We start from the raw sequence: 20,314 nt of genomic DNA on the forward strand, positions 1-20,314 counted from the left end.
TGAATCCCCCCGCGGCATTGTGGTGGAGTACCAATATGGCCACTACGAGCACACATGGGGTTCACTGGAGACATTCTCCAAGACGGGGAAGGCTGCAAGGAGCCTCCCAGGACCCAGAGCACAATGAAGAAACGGGCAGAAAGTGTGCACCAGAAAGGAAGAATAGTTTGAAATGAACCAGACAAAGGTGGAAGGTAGTAAAAGACGTTGAAAACAAACTTTTAAAAAAAGGAAAACCATAAGTAAAAAAAAAAAAAAAACACGTGGAAGTATATAAAACAAAGTAAAGTAAAACACAAAAATTCACATAAATAATCAGCAATAAGAAAATAACAAGAAATAAAGCCACAGCAACCCACTAAAAGCAGGGCGCAATGGTACTCTGACGTGTGCTGTTGAGGAGCATCAAAGAAAGAAGAGGTGCTAGAGGAGCGTGTGACATATTTGCTTTGATGTTTTCTGATGGACATATTGGCAGTAAAGGCAAGGTTCGCCCACATAAAGCAACATTTTATCTATTATATAGATCTGTTAAAATAAACATTTTTTCATTTACTATCCTGTTAAAACTTTAAAAGTATGTTCTTCATTTTCTTTATTTTTCTTTTCATTATGATTCTTCCCTCAAATATTGACCCTATTCCATTCTTTCCAATATTTAAACTGTGCAACTTTTATAATTTCAAGTCTTAAATATAGATGCATTATTTAAGTGTTTAAAAACTAAACAAAAAGTTATGATGAAAATAATTATTATTATAAAATTATCTATCATTTACGTTCAAAAGTAAGTGGTTCCAGGAGTCATAATGCTTGAGAAAGAGATCTATTTCAGGTAGAAGCAAATGATCCAATATATTGTTCATTTAAACTGAGAGGAAGTTTTGTTTTCTAACCTAAACCATTCTATGCATAATTGCTTAATGTTGTAGGAAGCAACACAACATTTCCTCATCACGGAATTGTCTGACAACAAACCCAGCTGCCTCTTCTCATCCTAATGGCAGGGTCAGGCCTCCTGAGGCAGTAAGTATTGGCTTTCTTTCAATATCTCTGATCCTCAAATATTTCTGAAGAATTAGTATAATGGTGCTGCTGTACACTAGAATCTTTTAAAAGACCTGTTCACTGCCTTATTATTATTGGCTACTCCAGGTGTCTTATGTGTAAGAATGTATCAGATTAAAGAATCCATCCTCATTTTTTTGCCAATGTCAACACAAATTAATGCAAATAGCTACAACATCAGGAAGTGGCTACAAAACTAAGGTGACTAAAAGATCTGTATATTTACACGAATCCATGATGAGGATACCTACAACTCTCTTGAAGCTCTTGTGGGAGAGTCGTAAATCAGAAGTGTTTATATCGTGCTGATCTGGCTGTACGTACTTTTATTCCAGCAAAGCATGCATGAAGCTTCTTGTGCATGTTAATTTACAATAGCTGAAGCTTCTTGCAATGTGCATCTTGTTTTAAGAACGAGGCTGCTGTGACCTGGGTCTCAGAATGTTGAGCATTATAAAATAGACCCCATACACCTCTGTGCTTCCATTAAAAACAATGGTAAAATCTATATTGGCTTAGAGATTCAAGCCACTTCCAGGGTTTTAGAGACACCTCGGCAGTCCAAGCAGAGCCTATGTTTTTGCTTCTAATCAGGGACTTACACAATGTAATATCTTATGTTTAATATAAAAAAATATTTTTGCATGTCTTAAATGAATTCTCATTATGGTCTGGTCTGTACCTTTGATTTCTCTCACAGTCTAAAATCAAATGTAATTCCTAATTGCTGACCAATGTTTAAGTCATTTTTTTTGTTACAACATGAAACTTGCTTATAGCAGGGCTCAAAATTTTCTCTTGAGCCCCTGCAGGTGTGCCATTGACCCTCTTCCCCCCACTTGACAGTATTCTCAGCACTGAGTGCAACAGCTTACTGTAAGAGTGGCCATATGGCTGTTATAAATTTCACTGTATTCAACTAAGTAGAAGTATAAATCAGGGTGTTGCAGTGGATGTGATCTACTTGGATTTTGCCGAGGCTTTTGATACAGTTTCACACAATAGGTTAGTGTTTACACTCAAAGAAATTGGTCTAGATAAAAATATATTGTTCTTGGGTAGAACATTGGCTTAAGGATAGAATACAGAGAGTTGTCATTAATGATATCTTTTATAGATCGACAAGAGTGGTAAGTGGTGTCATTCAGGGTTCTGTTCTGGAACCGCTTCTATGTAACATATTTATAAATGATCTTGAAATAAGTATTCAAAGTCATGTTTCAGTCTTTGGAGATGACACAAAACCCTGTAAAGTAATGCAATGTGAGTACGATATTACATTGCTGCAGAGAGATTTAGATAGACTGGGGGACTGGGCACTGAAATGGCAGATAAAATGTAATGTAGAAAAATTCAAAGTTATGCACTTCGGCATCAAGAATGCACAAGCAACTTACACCCTAAATGGTAGTGAATTAGGGATAACAACACATGAGAAGGATTTGGGAATTGTTGTAGACAACAAACTAGGTAACAATGTTCATTGTCAATCAGCAGTGCTAAGGTCGGTAAGGTATTGTCATGTATAAATAGGGACATTAATTCTCAGGATGAGAATATAATTTTGCCTTTAATATGCCTGTAAATCACTGGTAAGACCATACCTTTAATATGCTGTTCAATTGCGGGCACCTGTTCTAAGGACAGATATGGCACTAGAAAAAATAATAAAAGGAATGGAACATTTTAAGAAAGGTTAACAAATTGAAACCTCTTTAATTTAGAAAAAAAACATACCTTTAGAGAGGATATGATAGAATTCTACAAATATATCAGGGGCAATATAAACCACTGTCTGTAAATCTATTCATAAGCCGGACTATACATAGGACACAATGTCACATTTTTAAACTGGAAGAAAGGAGATTTAATCTAAGACAAAGGAAAGTATTTTTTACAGAAAGAACAATTAGAATGTAGAATTTTCTGCCTGAAGAAGTAGTTTTATCAGAGTCTGTACAGATGTTTAAACAGCAATGAATGCATACTTTAAAAAAAAAAAAAAAAATATTCAGGTATATAACTTTTAATTTGTGGGGTAATAGCTTCTTGATCAAAGGATAAATCTGACTGCCATTCTGGGGTCAAGAAGGATTTTTTCCCCTAATTTGTTGCAAAATTTGAAGTGCTTCAAACTGTTTTTTTTTTTTTTGCCTTTTATCAACCGCAAAAACAGATGTGAGAAAGACTGAACTTGGACACGTCTCTTTTCAGCCTATGTAGCTATGTAACTTCTAACCCCTTAAGGACACATGACATGTGTGACATGTCATGATTCCCTTTTATTCCAGAAGTTTGGTCCTTAAGGGGTTAAAGCTTATAAATCTCATGCTGCAAGAGACGTTTAGAGAAAGAATTGTTTTTTTGTGCTGGTTCCCTGTTCAGAGTAAATCTTAGGCCAGGCTAGTAATGTTGGACTTGCAATTTTGAGCCCTGCTTAAGCTATATGTATGTGTAGCCAAATTCTAAGGCTTGTAGTCTCTATTATGTGCTCTCCCTCGCCATCACCCCCTTTGTTATGTTACCCAATAAAGAAGAATAAAAAGTTTTTGCAGCTGATTAAAAGAAGGCAAAAAAACAAGTTTGAAGCACTTCCAATTTGGCAACAAACTATGAAAAAATCCTTTGATCAAGAAGCTATTACCCCACAAATTTAAAAAGTTATGTACCTAAATATTATTATTTTTTTGCAATTATGCTTCCATTGCGGTTTAAATATCTGTACATACTCTGATAAATCTACTTCTTCAGGCTGAAAATTCTACATTCTTATTGACAAGCTACAGCCTTAAGCAGAGCCTGGGTCCCAAACAGAACAATAGCTCCAAATCCTGGAGATTCCACCTTAAAAACATAGCCCACATCCGCCCCTTTGTTACGCAAGATGCTACTAAGGAGTTTGTCCATGCTCTAGTAATTTCTTGCATGGATTATTGTAACTCTCTCCTAATAGGTCTTCCCTCAAGTCGTACTGCCCCACTACAGTTTGTAATGAATGCTGCAGCTAGGCTCATTTTCCTCTCCTGTCGCTCCTCTCACACCTTCTCCCCTCTGTCAGTCCTTACATTGGCTTCCTGTATCCTACAGGAAGGTACTAATTCAAGGTACTAATCCACACCTATAAAGCACTGAAAAATTCTAGACCCTCCTATATCTCTTCACTGATCCACAGGTATACCCCTTCTCGGTCTCAATGCTCTGCCCGTGACCTTCTCCTGTCCACTGCTTACACCTCTACGGCCAACTCACGCTTGCAGGACTTCTCGTGGGTGGCTCCTTTCCTTTGGAATAGCGTACCTAGAGCCATCAAGCTCTCCCCTAGTCTTCAATCATTTAAAAAGTGCCTCAAAAGCCATCTCTTTAGGAAAGCTTATGGCCTCCCAGAGTAATCTCTACCTCACGTACCTATCCCTTGCTCTCTCCTAAAGGGAAGCACTCTACTCTCCTCTAGCTTTGCTTCACTCCACCTGGTTTGAATGCTACCTACTGTCCTGTTGTGTTTTACGCCCCACCTCCTATAGACTGTGAGCAAGGCCCTCTTCAAACTATTGTTTTTGTAATTGTCTCATTTATTGTGAAATCTCCCCCTTTGATAATATTGTAAAGCACTACTGAATATGCTGCCGCTATATAAATACCAGTAATAATAATAATGTAGTCTGCATAAGAAGGGTTAGTGCAGACAGTCATCGAAGCAGGTGATTAGTGCTAATTCGATTTTAGTGATGCTAGGCATGTGTGCATGAATTGATGTCTGTATCTACTTAGAAATGTATCAATTGACATAATTTACTTATTATATATTTTTGGCTATCCAGAAAAGACCTGCATCCACAGAGACCGCACAAAATGAGAATTGCAAAAAAACAAGAGGTTTAGACTTGGACAGTCGACGAAAAGATGAAAAATACTCTAAAATTGTCCCAGATATGAACTCTATGAACTCTAAGAGTCTAGACAAATCTTCAGTGTCTGAAAACCATCATCACAAAACACAGGATACCCACAGAACAGTCTGCAAAAGCCAACACAAAGAGCCAGAAAGAGGACCGAAGCCCTGCAATGTGCCTGACACTGTGAAGACAAAGCATCGAGAAGCCACATCTCAAGTGCACAAAATGACTGAATGGTGTAAAGAAAGGAAGAGGGAACACGACTCCAGTGAGGAAGCGGAAGAAGATGATGATGATGAGTGGGAGGAAGAGGCTCTTCTACTAGAACGATGTCTTGGCTATGCAGAAGGTAACAATTTAAACAGGTTAGAGATTATATGTCATTTATGTCATTTCAGGATCAGATAAGATACGAGGAGGGATATACCAAAACGTTGTAAAAAGTTTTTTTTTTAAATTTTTTTATTTTCCGGTTTCTTTGGGTTTTTTTTCCGCTCTACTATTTTTTGGTGGTGCAAGAGAAGAGATTTATCAATTTTTCAATCACCTTTTCCATCCCTTGTTAGCAATTTCTGACAAGACAGCCTCACAGTGGCAGTTTTCCAATAGACCATAGGTAACATAGGGGGCAAATGCAGACTCCACCTGAAAAAAAAAAAAAAGCTAGAAACTCCTACATTAAGGAGTAATGGCGCAAAATAACGGTAGGATTGAAGGCCGCAAAGTCACATTAGAGGACATTTATCAAAGTGGCACCTACATTTTTCAGACCACTTTTTTTTTTACAAGTTTTTGGAGACTTTTTGATTAAGTTTATTTATCTCTTGTTTTTTTTTGGCACCCTAACCGTCATATATTAATGGATTCCATTTTTTTGCCAACCCAACAAATGCATGTATATTTCCAACACTATAAACTTGTCAGTCTTCTGAAATGGAAATTCCTGTGAAAACTTACAGAATTTACTATGGTGGGATTTATAGGCCCCCAGGACAAATTGAAGAGTTAGATAATCTACTAGTTAAGGAAATAGCTAAAATGACAATGAAGGGGGAAGTTATCATCATGGGTGATTTTAATCTTCCTGATGTGAATTGGAAAACAAAAATAGCTGCTTGTGCCAGGAGCACACATATTCTAAACTCCCTACTGGGATTGTCTCTAAAACAAGTCGTTGAGGAACCAACTCGTAAAGAAGCCATACTAGATTTAGTGTTAACAAATGGAGATTTGGTATCCGATATTACTGTAGGTAAAGGTTTAGGATCCAGTGATCATCAGTCAGTGTGGTTTAATATAAGAACAGTGACTGAGTCACACCACACAAAAACAAAAGTTTTAGACTTTAGAAAAACAGACTTTTCTAAAATTAGAATATGTGTAATGGAGTCATTATCAGACTGGAGCAATTTAAATGGAGTCCAAAAGAAATGGGATTATTTAAAAGTTGCACTACTGAAGGCAACAGAAAATTGCATTAGGCTTGTCAGTAAAAGCAAAAAAATTCAAGAAACCACTGTGGTACTCCGCAGATGTGGCCAAAATAGTAAAAAACAAAAAGTTAGCATTTAGTAATTATAAAAAAAAAAAAACAGAGTGAGGGAGACAGAATGATCTATAAGATTAGGCAGAAAGAGGCTAAGCAAGTTGTAAGAGCTTCCAAATCGCACACAGAAGAGAAAATAGCACAGTCAGTAAAAAAGGGGGACAAAACTTTTTTTAGATACATAAATGAGAAAAGAAAAGTATTAGGATTAGTTAGATTAAAAACAAAAGAAGGAAGGTATGTAAAAGAGGATAAAGGTCTCGCTGACTGCCTCAATGAATATTTTTGTTCGGTATTTACAGATGAAAATGAAGGAAAGGGACCTCAGTTAAGAAAAAGGATAAATGAGTCCTTTATTACACGTGAGTTTACAGAGGAAGAGGTTCTATTTCAATTCTCAAAAGTAAAGACAAATAAGTCAATGGGACCTGATGGAATACACCCAAAGCTATTAAAAGAGCTTAGTGGTGTACTAGCAAAACCATTAACAGATTTATTTAACCAATCATTAATAACAGGAGTAGTCCCAGAAGATTGAAAGTTGGCAAATGTTGTGCCCATTCACAAGAAAGTTAATAGGGAGGAGTCGGGCAACTATAGGCCTTACTTCAGTAGTGGGGAAAGTGATGGAAACCATGTTAAAGGATAGGATTGTTGAACATCTAAAAACACATGGATTTCAAGATCAGAGACAACGTGGATTTACTTCAGGGAGATCATGCCAAACTAATCTTATTGATTTTTTTGATTGGGTACATACAATTATAGATCAGGGTGGTGCAGTAGACATTGCTTACCTAGATTTCAGTAAGGCATTTGACACTGTTGCACATAGAAGGCTTATCAATAAACTGCAATATTAAAGTTTGGATTCCAATATTGTTGAATGGGTAAGGCAGTGGCTGAGTGACAGGCAACAGAGGGTTGTAGTCAATGGAGTATATTCGAAGCTTGGGCTTGTCACCAGTGGGGTACCTCAGGGATCTGTACTTGGACCCATTCTCTTTAATATTTTTATTAGTGATATTGCAGAAGGTCTTGATGGTAAGGTATGTCTTTTTGCTGATGATACTAAGATATGTAACAGGGTTAATGTTCGAGGAGGGATAAGCCAAATGGCAAATGATTTAGGTAAACTAGAAAAATGGTCAGAGTTGTGGCAACTGACATTTAATGTGGATAAGTGCAAGATAATGCATCTTGGACGTAAAAACCCCAGGGCAGAGTACAGAATATTTGATAGAGTCCTAACCTCAACATCCTAGAAAAGGGATTTAGGGGTGATTATTTCTGATGACTTAAAGGTAGGCAGACAATGTAAAAGAGCAGCAGGAAATGCTAGCAGAATGCTTGGTTGTATAGGGAGAGGCATTAGCAGTAGAAAGAGGGAAGTGCTCATGCCATTGTACAGAACACTAGTGAGACCTCACTTGGAGTATTGTACACAGTACTGGAGACCGTATCTTCAGAAGGATATTGATACATTAGAGAGAGTTCAGAGAAGGGCTACTAAACTGGTTCATGGATTGCAGGATAAAACTTACCAGGAAAGGTTAAAGGATCTTAACATGTATAGCTTGGAGGAAAGACGAGACAGGGGGGATATGATAGAAACATTTAAATACATAAAGGGAATCAACACAGTAAAGGAGGAGACTATATTTAAAAGAAGAAAAACTACCACAACAAGAGGACATAGTCAAATTAGAGTGACAAAGGTTTACAAATAATATCAGAAAGTATTACTTTACTGAGAGGGTAGTGGATGCATGGAATAACTTTCCAGCTGAAGTGGTAGAAGTTAACACAGTGAGGGAGTTTAAGCATGCGTGGGATAGGCATAAGGCTATTCTAACTATAAGATAAGGCCAGGGACTAATGAAAGTATTTAGAAAATTGGACAGACTAGATGGGCCGAATGGTTCTTATCTGCCGTCCCATTCTATGTTTCTATGGATAAAAACTGTCACTTTAGATCACTTTAATAAATACGGACAAAATAATGACAGTATTTACCAGCCACTTTTCAAAACACTTTGCTAAATATACCCCATAGTTGTATTTGTATTTAAATCCTGCATGCCGGTGTTCTAAAACACAATTTTGATAATCAATTGAAAGACATCCATTTGAGATCCATAAGACACATGGTTATATATATTTGGGTTATTCTTCTTATTCTTCTCCGTATGGAAATAGTTCACACTCTGATGGGAAATAGTTATTTAAGGATAATGTAACATGACGTGTTAACATGTTAGCGATGGGGAAAAACGTAGGGGAAAAAAAGTCTTTACAAGAAGAAAAATTATATGATAACAATTTATGTAAAAAGTGCACAAACCACTCTTGGGTAAGAGTTTCATTAACAGGAATGTTCAGATGACATTTTGTTTAAATCTATTGAGACTTGAGCAAAGGAGATTTTACCTTGAAGTAATCGTATTGGCTGTGGTAGGTAGTAGCCGAGGCTGGTGGTGAGCATGTCCATGATGCAATTGATGTCATAAGCAGCATGCCCGCCAAATGGAGCATATCGTACCGGAGCACATGTACATCAGGATACCAGGCTGCCCATAAAACAAGCTTTGCAGTAGAGCTTGTGTATGGGCTTAAAGTGCTCTAAATTTAACTCTGTGTGCCACAAGAGTGGTTAAACAGGTGCTTACAATGCACTTTTCCTCACTCTTGGTGACATTGGATGACAATCCTGAGCTGTCAGACGATCAGGTGTTACACAGAGAGACTCTATGGCATGGCAGTTCTGTGTAGAAGATTGAAAAGGTTTCTATAAAATAAAATACTACGTTTTATCAAATTCAATACATGCCTAATCAAAAGACCTCAAAGCATTTTTGGAGAGGATGTACAGTAGGATATGCAGGCTTTCAAAGTTAAAATGGAAATTACAAAGCATGTTAATCCAATGAGTAATCCGATTACCACTTGTGGTTCAAGAATTATTTTTTGTTTTGTTATTTTTTTTTACCTTTTTGGAACAGGCCAATGATTTTTTTCATGATGGCTTGTTAGTTTTTTGGTTTTTTTTTAAACGTAATTTGTCCCTTAATTTAACAATTCCTTTTGAACAGTAAGCATCATGGGATTTGTAGTTTTACCAAAATAGGAGGGCTATCAGTTGGCTGTCTCTGCAGAGAGTATTCAGGGACACATTCCATCCTGGGAGCTGCAAGTTAACCTCGAGTTTTATAAAACCTAATCCTTTAATTCTCACCAGTTTCGATCATTCGTACACGCACCATACAGCCTAAAGGTTCTATAATGTAACCACCAGAGAGAGAATTATTTACATATTAACCTGTCTTAACAATGCAAACTGTGTCAACATGCTATAAAAGAATTACTGTAAGCTTCTCACCTGGGGCATCTTAAAACAATCTGGCTTTGGATTCCAAATATTTATAAGCAGCCTGCCCTACTATGTACAGGCCATCCTGGTAGGCCACCCATTGTGGCAGTTATCACGTAACCCGTGACTATGCATGCAGTATTTACTTTGGCTTGTGAATCAGTTGGTATATATACAGCTTGATTACTCTATATTCTATAGCTACACTGCAAACATACATAATGATATTTTTTGGGGGGGTTGGCTTTGTGCACAATAAAGAACTTTACTTATTTGACCACAGGCAATCTTGTTCATAGTGCTGGAGTCAGGTTACACGCCTGTGCTGTTTGTGTTCCAAAACAAACAAAGCTTAATGGTTAGATGATACAACATGCATGTTACAGATTCATTCTGGGAGACCATTTTCATTCTCTGGATGATGCCGTAAAAGAATAAAATGCTGCTGTCCATTAGATCGAAACCTGGAATATTAGTATTGATCTGATGTATGACTGCGACAAGCTACTGTGTCCCCTGCCAGTTACTCATCCTCTTAGTCATAGCACAGTGTCATTGATCTGCTAGATACGTCACTGAAGACGCCCACCTCGCATTGCAGTCAGAGCACTTAGTGGAAGGGCAGCGTATCTGACATTTAGTGTTCATTAAATGCAGCTCTTCAATCCTACTGACAGTGATAAAGCAACTGCATGCTAATTACTGATCAGAAGCTGGAGGAACCAGGAGCTCAAGAACAGTTTGTGGTCTCTTTGTGAACATGGAATAGAGAGATAAAGTTAGATTTGAAAATATGGATGAAGATTATAAATCAGCTCTTCTTAGCGATTTAAAGACCCCCACCCCCACCCCCACTCCCTAGTGATATTTTCAGGAAGTGATTATTTTATAATTGTTTGGCATTTATATAGCGCCAACTGATAAAGCATATTAAAGCATGTTAAAGCATATTTTATGCTCAGAATGCTGCTCTTTCTAGGCTTGTTGTACTGTAGTAGAGAAAAAATATATTGGCAAATAATCAAAGGGCCTACTGAAGATTTTTTGAAAAACTGGTGCCTAGTGATGTGATAATACTTTGTCCACAATATTCTATTCCTGTAATGATGGTTAGGTAAAGGAGATTATATACACACACAGACCACCTCATCTCAAAAAAAGGCAATGTTCTCCATTTTAGGGTTAAACAGTCAGGGACACGGCACTGTCTGTTTAACCTTAAAATTGAGAACATTTATTTTTTGCAAGAACAGTAGGTAATGCTTTCATTGCAGGGTTAACATACCTCTGGAGGCTATCATGAGGACCGCCACTAAAGGCAATGTTGCATCTATAATCTCAGGTTTAGTTTAAATGACTCACATTGAGAGTATTTGATTGACGCAACTCGACGTGTGCACGAGCTTTACATTGCTTCTCTGGGGGTTTAGATGACGTAATCGAGTCTGATGATCTCAACTAGGTAGGTGGAGCACCATCATAGAGAACAGCGCATCACAGGATGCAAGGTAAATAAAACTTACCTTTTAAACCCCTGCAAGGAATACTTAGGTAGTATTCTTTGTTTGCATTCCTAACGCTATAGTGCTCCTTTAACTCTGGTGAAACATCAGGGTAGTTGTAGTCCATTTTATACAATTCTATACTGGAAACAACCAGTTTTATTTAATGTAGAAGGTTTCTGTGTGTTTATTGTTTGCTGTTGCTAGGAGTATTTGCTGTAGGGCAGTTGGTAGCAATTCAAAGTAAGAATATTAAAATTGTTCAACCTATAATGAAATGTTGACAACTTATGGCTTGTTTGTTTTTTAGTTGTTTTATCCCCACGATTTCCCTGAATGGTAGTTTATTGAAATGCAAGGATTTTTCCCAAATCTTGCCATTTGGATGCACACAAAGCATCCATGACTTGGATCCACTCTGACTCAGAGTTCTAGAAACATCCAAAACAGTAGCACATTTTAGTGTTAGACACGTCTGCTCGGTATGGTGTCCAGGCTCCGCCCCCCAAACGTAATCTCTTTTAATGAAACAAACTAACTTTTTTTTTTTCAATTACAAGCTGAACATTTATACATATAAACAAACTTTGAAAGTGAAACAAAAAAAAAACATTGGATTTATAGTGATAAATATCACATCCAAAGAGGAGAGATAATACTCACCTTCAGCCAGATGAGCAATATGTAGTGCTCACCTACTGTAAACAGTTAAACTATTTTAGAACGGTTTGGCTTCTTATCTGGGATTCAGCTGAATGCCAATGTGCAAGGCCCTATACCTCTCGGTTTAGCGTAAATAGAGACCCTCTGAATTTTCTGTAGGTTGTAGAGGAGCTGGCTCCCATCGAACACCAGGTAAGCTGTAGTTGTTATGGTGCTAACTCTGTGTGCATATATAACATTTCCCCTATGTTTTCTGTTAGTTGAGAACAGTGGGTACACACATTAGAGGAACCCAAATCCCAAACAAGAAAGTTAGTGTGTGCAGGTAGCCATAAATATTATAAGCAAATACCGGTATATTGTTTTATTGTTTTGTAGGCATTAATTTTTTTTTTTCAAAGAAAAGGCAGGAACATGTAATAAAACAAACATTGCAGAGTAGATTTTGCACAACAGAAGATTTTATGTTGTTTGTGATACAATCGTTATTTCTTATCAGATAGAAACATTAATAAAAGAATGGCAACAGAACAAACAAAATAAATCAATAAACTGCTCAGAATGTATTATAATATAAACTAAACGTGTGCGTGCGTGTGTGTGTGTGTATATAGTATACCGTCAAATATAATTTGTAAGATAATTTGGTTAATAAACCACTTCAGTTCTCTGGGTAAAAGGTTTTATCCCTAGTAAAACATCAGTCTAAAGTTTATATTATTAAAGGGACAATCTGTTGCCCCAACCCTCCAACCCTTTCCAGGATATTCTCATTTAAAGATACATTTTGTTACTTCTGAGTAAAATAAAAATCAGTCTGTACTCTGTACATTTGTCAAGCAGAATACAATGCAATAATACAGAGTGTGAGTTCAGTAGTTTGTGGCATTTCTTTCCACCTCTCACAGGTTTCCCATGGGGAGAATGTTTAGGAAATGTGTAATTCAGGGGAAATGTATGTGAGCATACTAGTCGTCTGCTCCCTGGGGCAAATAGCTAATAGCTAAATGCTCTCCAACCCCACGGTATAAATGCCAGAAAACCTCATCATAAAAACACGTTGACTACTATGTTACAGTTTGTAATAATGCGAAGAGCAAGTCTTGGCGTCCTTAAATTAGATTGAATTTTACTGACTGGTATAAAGACTTCTCCTGTTATATGATCATTAATCATTAAACTAAAAAGAACATTTTCATGATCAGATATTGATTTAAAGCTATACATAACTTACCTGGTTAAACATATATTTACTCAAGAGCCAAGACCCATAAAAACATAGATTATTTTAAAATCCTTAGAATTCCAATCTGCGAGAGATTATCAAACCCCCGGGGGTGTGGCGATATGAAAAACAAATTGTACAATTCACTGTTTAATGAATATACACACAAAGCATAATATCACCATGGCTTTAATAACAAGTGTGTGTAAATATGAACTTGCATTATTTCCAAGTTCCAACAGATATTGTTGCTTTTTTTTTTACTCAAAGAATGTGTGCAGCTTTCTGTTGGTTTTTGAGAATATTCAGAATTTTTGAGCAGGAACTATACTCAGATCTGCTATATGGGCTATCTGCTAAAATTATTTTAAAACTCGTTTGTCAAAAAGACACTCCAAGCAGGTATTTCTTTTGTAAGCATTATATATAATGCAATAGAAATCTGCAAAAACAAATTAACATATAAAAAAAAATCGGTTTCTGTATCAACTACAAATTCCTGGCTGTGCAGCATCTATGATGTGGTGTTACTAAACCAGGAAGTGACTTGGCTCTCTCTAAAGCACTTCTGAGTCATAGGCAGTGGTTCATAGGCACAGCAGAGGCCTCTGGGAGTTGGATCTCAGTGCCATCATGTAGAGCAGTATTTTTGGAGACTAAAAGGAAATGTTTTTGGGAGAGGGCTGGAATGGTGGATTTATGGAACAGGACTAATTGTTGATTTATTTTTTTAATTACATTTTTTATTTTTTTTACTTTTTACAAAACCAAAGACTAATACAAACTCACCCGAGTCTAAATAACATACACAGTGCACATAGTGTAGAGGTGAGTGCCTTAAAGGGCCACTATAGGCACCCAGACCACTTCAGCTCTTTGAAGTGGACTGGGTGCACTGCCCCTGTCAGTTTATCCCTGCAATTGTAATTATTGCAGTTATTGATAAACTTCAATAATTACATTGTGGGGGTTAACTCATCCTCTAGTGGCTGTCTACCACAAAGCCACTAGACGTGCTTTAGGGTAGTTAGGTGACTTTTGGTCTCCTAACTGATGCTGGACTTTCTCACGCTCTGCATAAGGACATTCAGCATCAGCTAAAACCCCATAGGAAAGCATTGATGCAATACTTTCCTATGGGTTATCCTAATGCAAGTGGTGCACTCGCGCATTAGGTCCCCAACGTCTGCTGATGTCTGGAAAAGAGAATCGGTGGAGCCTGACCCAGCGCTGGATTCAAGTATGGGACACAAGGGTTTAACCCTTTCTCCGCTGCGAAGGGGGCGTGAGCGAGGAAAAGAACTACAGGGTACTATAGTGCTACTAATACAACTTTGTACTCGTGGCACTATAGTTTCCCTTTATAACCGCTCTGTCTCGTCTGAGTGTTTCATTAAGATGTATTCTTCTTGCAATATGCAGACTGCTGTCATAGTGACTGTAATTTTATTGAAATCCCAATGCAATCCAAAAATACTATAAGACAAAGTAGGAACTATTTTGTCTTATGGGCAAACCTGAGGTTGATAAAAGGCAGAGCTTCTTTGTCAACATTTGCCAAATCACAGCAGCTTTTGAAAGCAATACCTCTGGGAATCAGGCATCGTCTCATTCATTGCAAGACGTGATCTGTGGAAGCTACTGCAGTCGCATGCATGATAGTAGAGCATGCGACTGCATGGCTCCTGGGAGATGAAACACCAGAAGTTGAAGATGGTAAGCAGGAAGGAGATATGGTGTCTGTAAGGAACAACTTAAGTACTTTCCACTGCACCCTAAGTAGAGATGTCACTTTCGAGTACATCATATTTTGCAAACACCCCCGAAAGTCACAGATCCACTTTAAGTGCCTCTTCTACCACATGATCAGGTTCACTTTAATATTCGAGATTTCTTGTGGGTTTTTACTGGGGTCAGACCTAGGCAGGGTAAGTTAAAGTGTTACTCCAATGCTTTTTTTGTTTTTCAAAAAAATTTTATTGTTAATGTAAGATACAAAAATATGGCACAAATAATATGAGCAACTTAAAAACAGTCATGGCTTATTGACAGTTGACTCCAATGCTTTTTAATGAAATTATTAATTTTTTTATTTTTTTATTTCCAATGCCATATTAAGCATTAGTTATTAGTTTCCCCCTTTAAAGCCCTGTCATTCCATTGTCTGGTCTGGCAAAGCTCCTCGCACCAGTTTCCATGCCCCATCCGAAGCCACAACCTCCTTCTCCATGGTCAATGAAATGCTTCTCATAGAGTTTTCTCCCCGGACAGAGCGTATAGGAGGAAGATAGTGGGGGTGGACAGAGGGAGGGAAACCCCCCACCAAAAAATATGGAGCTCTATAGGTGCATGGCTCAATTTTAGGAGTAAGGACAGAACAAGGAAGCATGCCTGCAGGGGAAGGATCTGACTACTGGCATATTTTTTGCACAGAATTGACATTAGGCATTCTTGAATAGAGTTCCAGACTGCCGGGTTCATGAGTTCCGGGAGCTTCAAAGATCTCTGAATGTGCAGCGTTTCACTGAGAACCACCATGACCATTTGGTTGGAGTCTCCCCTTTAAACTATATAGAGGATAATTCAAATTCACAACATTGACATTGTGAAAGACCGGTGATTATTGGGGTGCAATTATTCCCTCTGCCAGCTGGGATCCACTACTGTAAGAGCAGTTACAGGCCATGGCCATTGTCTGAGCTGGCAGTGATGTAAATAAGGATATTGCTTCTGTTCTTTCTATGGAAGTTGTCTGTGGAGCAATAATATGAATGAGCCACTTATGTTTTTTTTTCTTCTTTCTTTCTAGAAAAGCAGCAGTTTAATGAGTCATCACCAGCTTCTGAAGAGGCTCCAGATTATATAAAGTAAGTAACTCATCTTGATAATCCAAGCACAATGTCTAAGGGTGTTGTTTGTCACAATTAGACACTTATTCATAGGGACAGACTGAGTCAGATATTATCAAATATGTGAGTTGCCCCACTCTTTGCCCTTACCACTCATTCTGTTCCTAGTGCCCCCCTGCAATTCATTTCTTTGAAAACATAATATTGACGGCACATATCGTGGCCCAATCATATACCACTATCTGAGTGTAGGCTAGAATAAATTATTTGTTAAAAGTGGCACTCTCACCATCTGGGACTTTGCAGAATTTCCGAAAATTCCCGACGATAAATTCGCTACCGGGTGTCCGGTGGCCGGGGGGCAGAGAAAGGTGAGTGCTACTTACCTGAGCCAGTCCCTTGCAGGCGCCACCATCTTCTTCCGGCGGGGTCTCTTGCAGGAGTTGACGTTATTGCTGTACTCTCGTGCCCACGTGATCCTCCATAGAGAGAGAGAAAATTCCCTGTGACCGTCACTAGCGACTGCTGGGAGAATGGACCCTTCTAGACAGTGGTAGCTCTGCCCCGTGTCAGGCGTAGGAAAATTATAAAAGACAAAGTAGTCCCTACTTTGTCTCATGTTTTTAATTAAAAATAGATTTTAAAAAATTAAAAAAAAAAGAAAGACATATTAGGAAAGAGGAAGTAAGTAGTAAGTAGTAGTTCACCTGTAAAAAGCTGGTAAGTTATTTTTCAAATTTGCTTTCTACCAATTTTTTTTCAGAGTGAATCCAGCTACAATTCGGTGTTTAATAAGTATGCGAATCCTATAGTTTGCACAGGATTTACATGTTAGAATGAATGATTTTAAAGTACCGTATGACTGAATCATGAGTGTATTTGCCTTTAGTAAATAGGGAATTGCTAATTCAGTTGCAGTTTGAATATTTTGACTCAATTTTGCTGCTCTGGACCAAATGCTGTTTCTAGTTAATATAACTTCTTAAATCTTGGTTTTATATACAAACGTGTAAATAAAAATGAGTATCACACTTGCTAATGCTGGGCTTGAAAAACTATTGAGGTATAGAAATCAAAATGATCTTGTTTGGGGTAGATGGAACCTTTTTCCACTTGCATATACCATACACAGTTTACTATTTCCCTGGTTAATTGTGTCCTTAATTGTGCTGTGAGACCCCCTAGGTTAGTGACGAGAATTTTCAAGGTTAACAACAGTATTTATATAGCGATAAGTCTCTGGGCGCAACCTACCCTCCCAACAGCTTAACTCTATCCCTGCTGAACTAAATTCCAGGTATACACCTGAAACAAAGGACTGTGTTCATTTCTTTAGGCTCTTATTTCATGAGTAACCCGCAAGGAGGAAATGGTATTTCCCCAAAACAACAAAATACAAACAAACCAGAAACACAATTGATGTTATCTTATTTTTAGAGAAATGTAAGAAAAATTAAGCGTTAAAAGGAACTGCAATACGTACCCATCTCCTGGCAGTTCTGATGTGTTCATCTGTCATTAATGGTTTTGAGTATTTTGAATCCAGGACATTATAGTAACTAATACTAGTGTTGCTGATTATTTTGTAACAATTGATCTTGTTTTTCATTTATTGATTATTTGGCATCACATTTCCTTTTTGTACAGCACAAAGACTAGAGATAATATATCTGGTACATTTCAGTTTTTCATAACATAATCTTGATTTGTTATCTCCCATAAAGCTTCTTTTTTCTTTTATTCCCATATCCTAATCAAAAATGGGTTGAGTTATTTTTTATCCCTCTTGCTGAGACCTAACAACATTTAATAGGTTTATTCAAAAAAATGTAAATGTTGGAGATTTGACAAGCACGATAAGCTAACTGCGATATTAATCCATCTGACCTCTTTGCCAGCTCTACCATTTTGGCCTAAGATTTGTAACTCCTGGTATCATGCACAGTGATGGGTTAACCTGGTTATTGCCTGGTCTAGTCTCTGGCAGGAAATAAAAAAACATTTGATCACAGAGCATTGCTGTATCTGAATGAATTCCCACCCCTGCTGTGCCTGTAGCAGAGGATTTTGCCTTAGAACTTTTGGGGCCCTAACAGATAAGAATCCAGTGCTCTGGATCAGAGAGTTGCGCACACATCAGTAACTTAAAGAAACCAAGCATCATAATTTGGTCTTGTGAGCTATTTTTGGGGGGAACATATAACTGAATGCTAAGCCAGATGAAATTGAACTCCCTTTTATTTCTGATCAACATCAGACAAGAATTACAGTAGGACAAGTTTAAGATAAGTCATATTTTTATCAGTGTAGGTTCCATTTTATTTTAAGAATATATTTTTATTTTGCATTTATGTTGTTTGTTTTTGTATGCCTTTTTGCTTCATGCAATTGTTTAGCACTGTGTAACCTTTTTTTAGCCTTTCTTTTATTAAAAGATTAATGATTGAATTCTGTTTTGGGCTCTTGTATCTGAATTCACAAACCAGGAGAGACTGATTTGATAGTATTTAGCAAATTGCATAGATAATGTGCTAACTTGTGTTTGTTTAATCTACTGTGCATGGGGAAACCAAGGCGTCCCATTTTATAGATTGCCTTGGAGGTGGCAGCTTTTTGATATTAGAGTTAAGTGGGATTTTATTTTATTTTTTTTAATCATTATTTCCAGTCCTGTGCAGACAAATGGAAAATTTTAACCCTTTCTCCACAAAACCAAATCACGAGCACGCTGGTTTAGTGGTTTCCCTGGTAAGCTGTATCTAAGGCGCTAAAGGATGAAGTTACACTCGATATCTTCGTAAATAAAAGAGAACTAACAGGTTTTCCAGCTTTGTATACAGCCATGAATAACCCTCATTATATGCCTCACACACCTAAGATGACATTTTTAACACACTGAAATAAAGTGTCAGGTTGTCCATGACAGTATTTATTTGAAAATATTCAGATAATAGGAAAAGGATCAAATCCCCGTAAAAGCCTTTTGTAGATTTTTACATACATGGCTAAGATGTGGCTGGCTTCTCCCACCCAGAATTCCTGATCTAAAGCAAGGAAAGAGATGCCATCTACTGCTCATCTAAGGTAGTAAAGGATGATTCTATAGTCAGGATACCGAGAGAACGTATATCCGGACAACAGACGAAGAAGGACTTTAGAAAATTGTAATAGAAGCTCAAATTTAAAACATTCCACCTTTTATTTTAAAATGCGTTATATCTTCCAACTGTGACACATTAGACGTACGGAATGTCTATGATCTGAGTGGTGATTACTCTGTGGTTACAGTTAATGATTCTCTTGTTTGTGACTTACAGGAAGTACAGCACAATTACATCCCCAGAGCAGCAGAAAATGTATGAAGATGACTTTGCATCTGATTACACAGAGTACCTGGAACTCCATGCAAAGATTGGCAAAGTGCTGGACAGATTTGTATATCTAGGGTCCAAAAAGAAGAAACTTAAACCTGGAACTGTAGAACATAAGGTGAGAAATGAATGGCAGTGACCAGTGTCTCGCTGCATCTTTCTTTGTTCAGGACTACATGTGTAATTTGTCTGCAATAATGGATAAAAGACCATATAAATAGTCTGTATGACTATTAAAAAGAATGTGTCATCCACAAACATGCAGACGACATTTAGCTTCTGCTAAGTATCTGTATGTGTAATCAGTGAAGGCTCATCCATAAGTGTGTGTTTAAGAACTACATTAAGTCTGCCTTTTTAATGACTCTAATTCTTTCACTTTCACCTCATCTTTTTCATGCCTGTTTGAAGAAAATGTTGGGGGCTACTGTGTCAGGAATATGGGACATTAGTAAAAAAAAATGTCATGTCTTATTACAGGCCTAAGATATGCTCAGTGTTTCTGGAAGGGATCCCTGGTGTCACACAGACAGTTTCCTTTCAGACAAATGAGCCCAATGCAAAAAAGATGGAGTAGGGCTGCGCCAATACGAATAAAATAGTCTTAGAGAGGGTAGGAGGTCTCGCTAGAGTAGCAGTAGATAATCATGGAAACTTGATAAGATGTATTCTCTTCAATGGGAGTGGATAGATCTTAGGGTGTTAGTTCGTATATATGAAACAGAGAAGAGGCAGAAAGCAACCAATAGTGCAGTATGTCTAGAGTCCAAAAGTGCAGTAAGTAACAAGAGGTAGAAAACTCTCATTTAAAAGAGCTATGGCCAGCT

The 20,314-nt window shown here is 37.5% G+C and overlaps 1 protein-coding gene across 1 annotated transcript in view; it reads left to right on the forward strand.

The window, feature by feature from the left end:
* Positions 1-20,314, forward strand: part of ELL3 (elongation factor for RNA polymerase II 3) — a 93,100-nt gene that overhangs the window by 63,849 nt on the left and 8,937 nt on the right. The window contains exons 7-10 of the mRNA XM_063448962.1: positions 933-1,026; positions 4,887-5,310; positions 16,077-16,134; positions 19,434-19,605. Of these exons, the coding sequence (XP_063305032.1) occupies positions 933-1,026; positions 4,887-5,310; positions 16,077-16,134; positions 19,434-19,605 (748 nt within the window). The remainder of the gene's footprint in view (positions 1-932; positions 1,027-4,886; positions 5,311-16,076; positions 16,135-19,433; positions 19,606-20,314) is intronic.

Source organism: Pelobates fuscus, chromosome 3 (genome assembly GCF_036172605.1).
Source record: "Pelobates fuscus isolate aPelFus1 chromosome 3, aPelFus1.pri, whole genome shotgun sequence".
Lineage (NCBI taxonomy): Eukaryota > Metazoa > Chordata > Amphibia > Anura > Pelobatidae > Pelobates > Pelobates fuscus.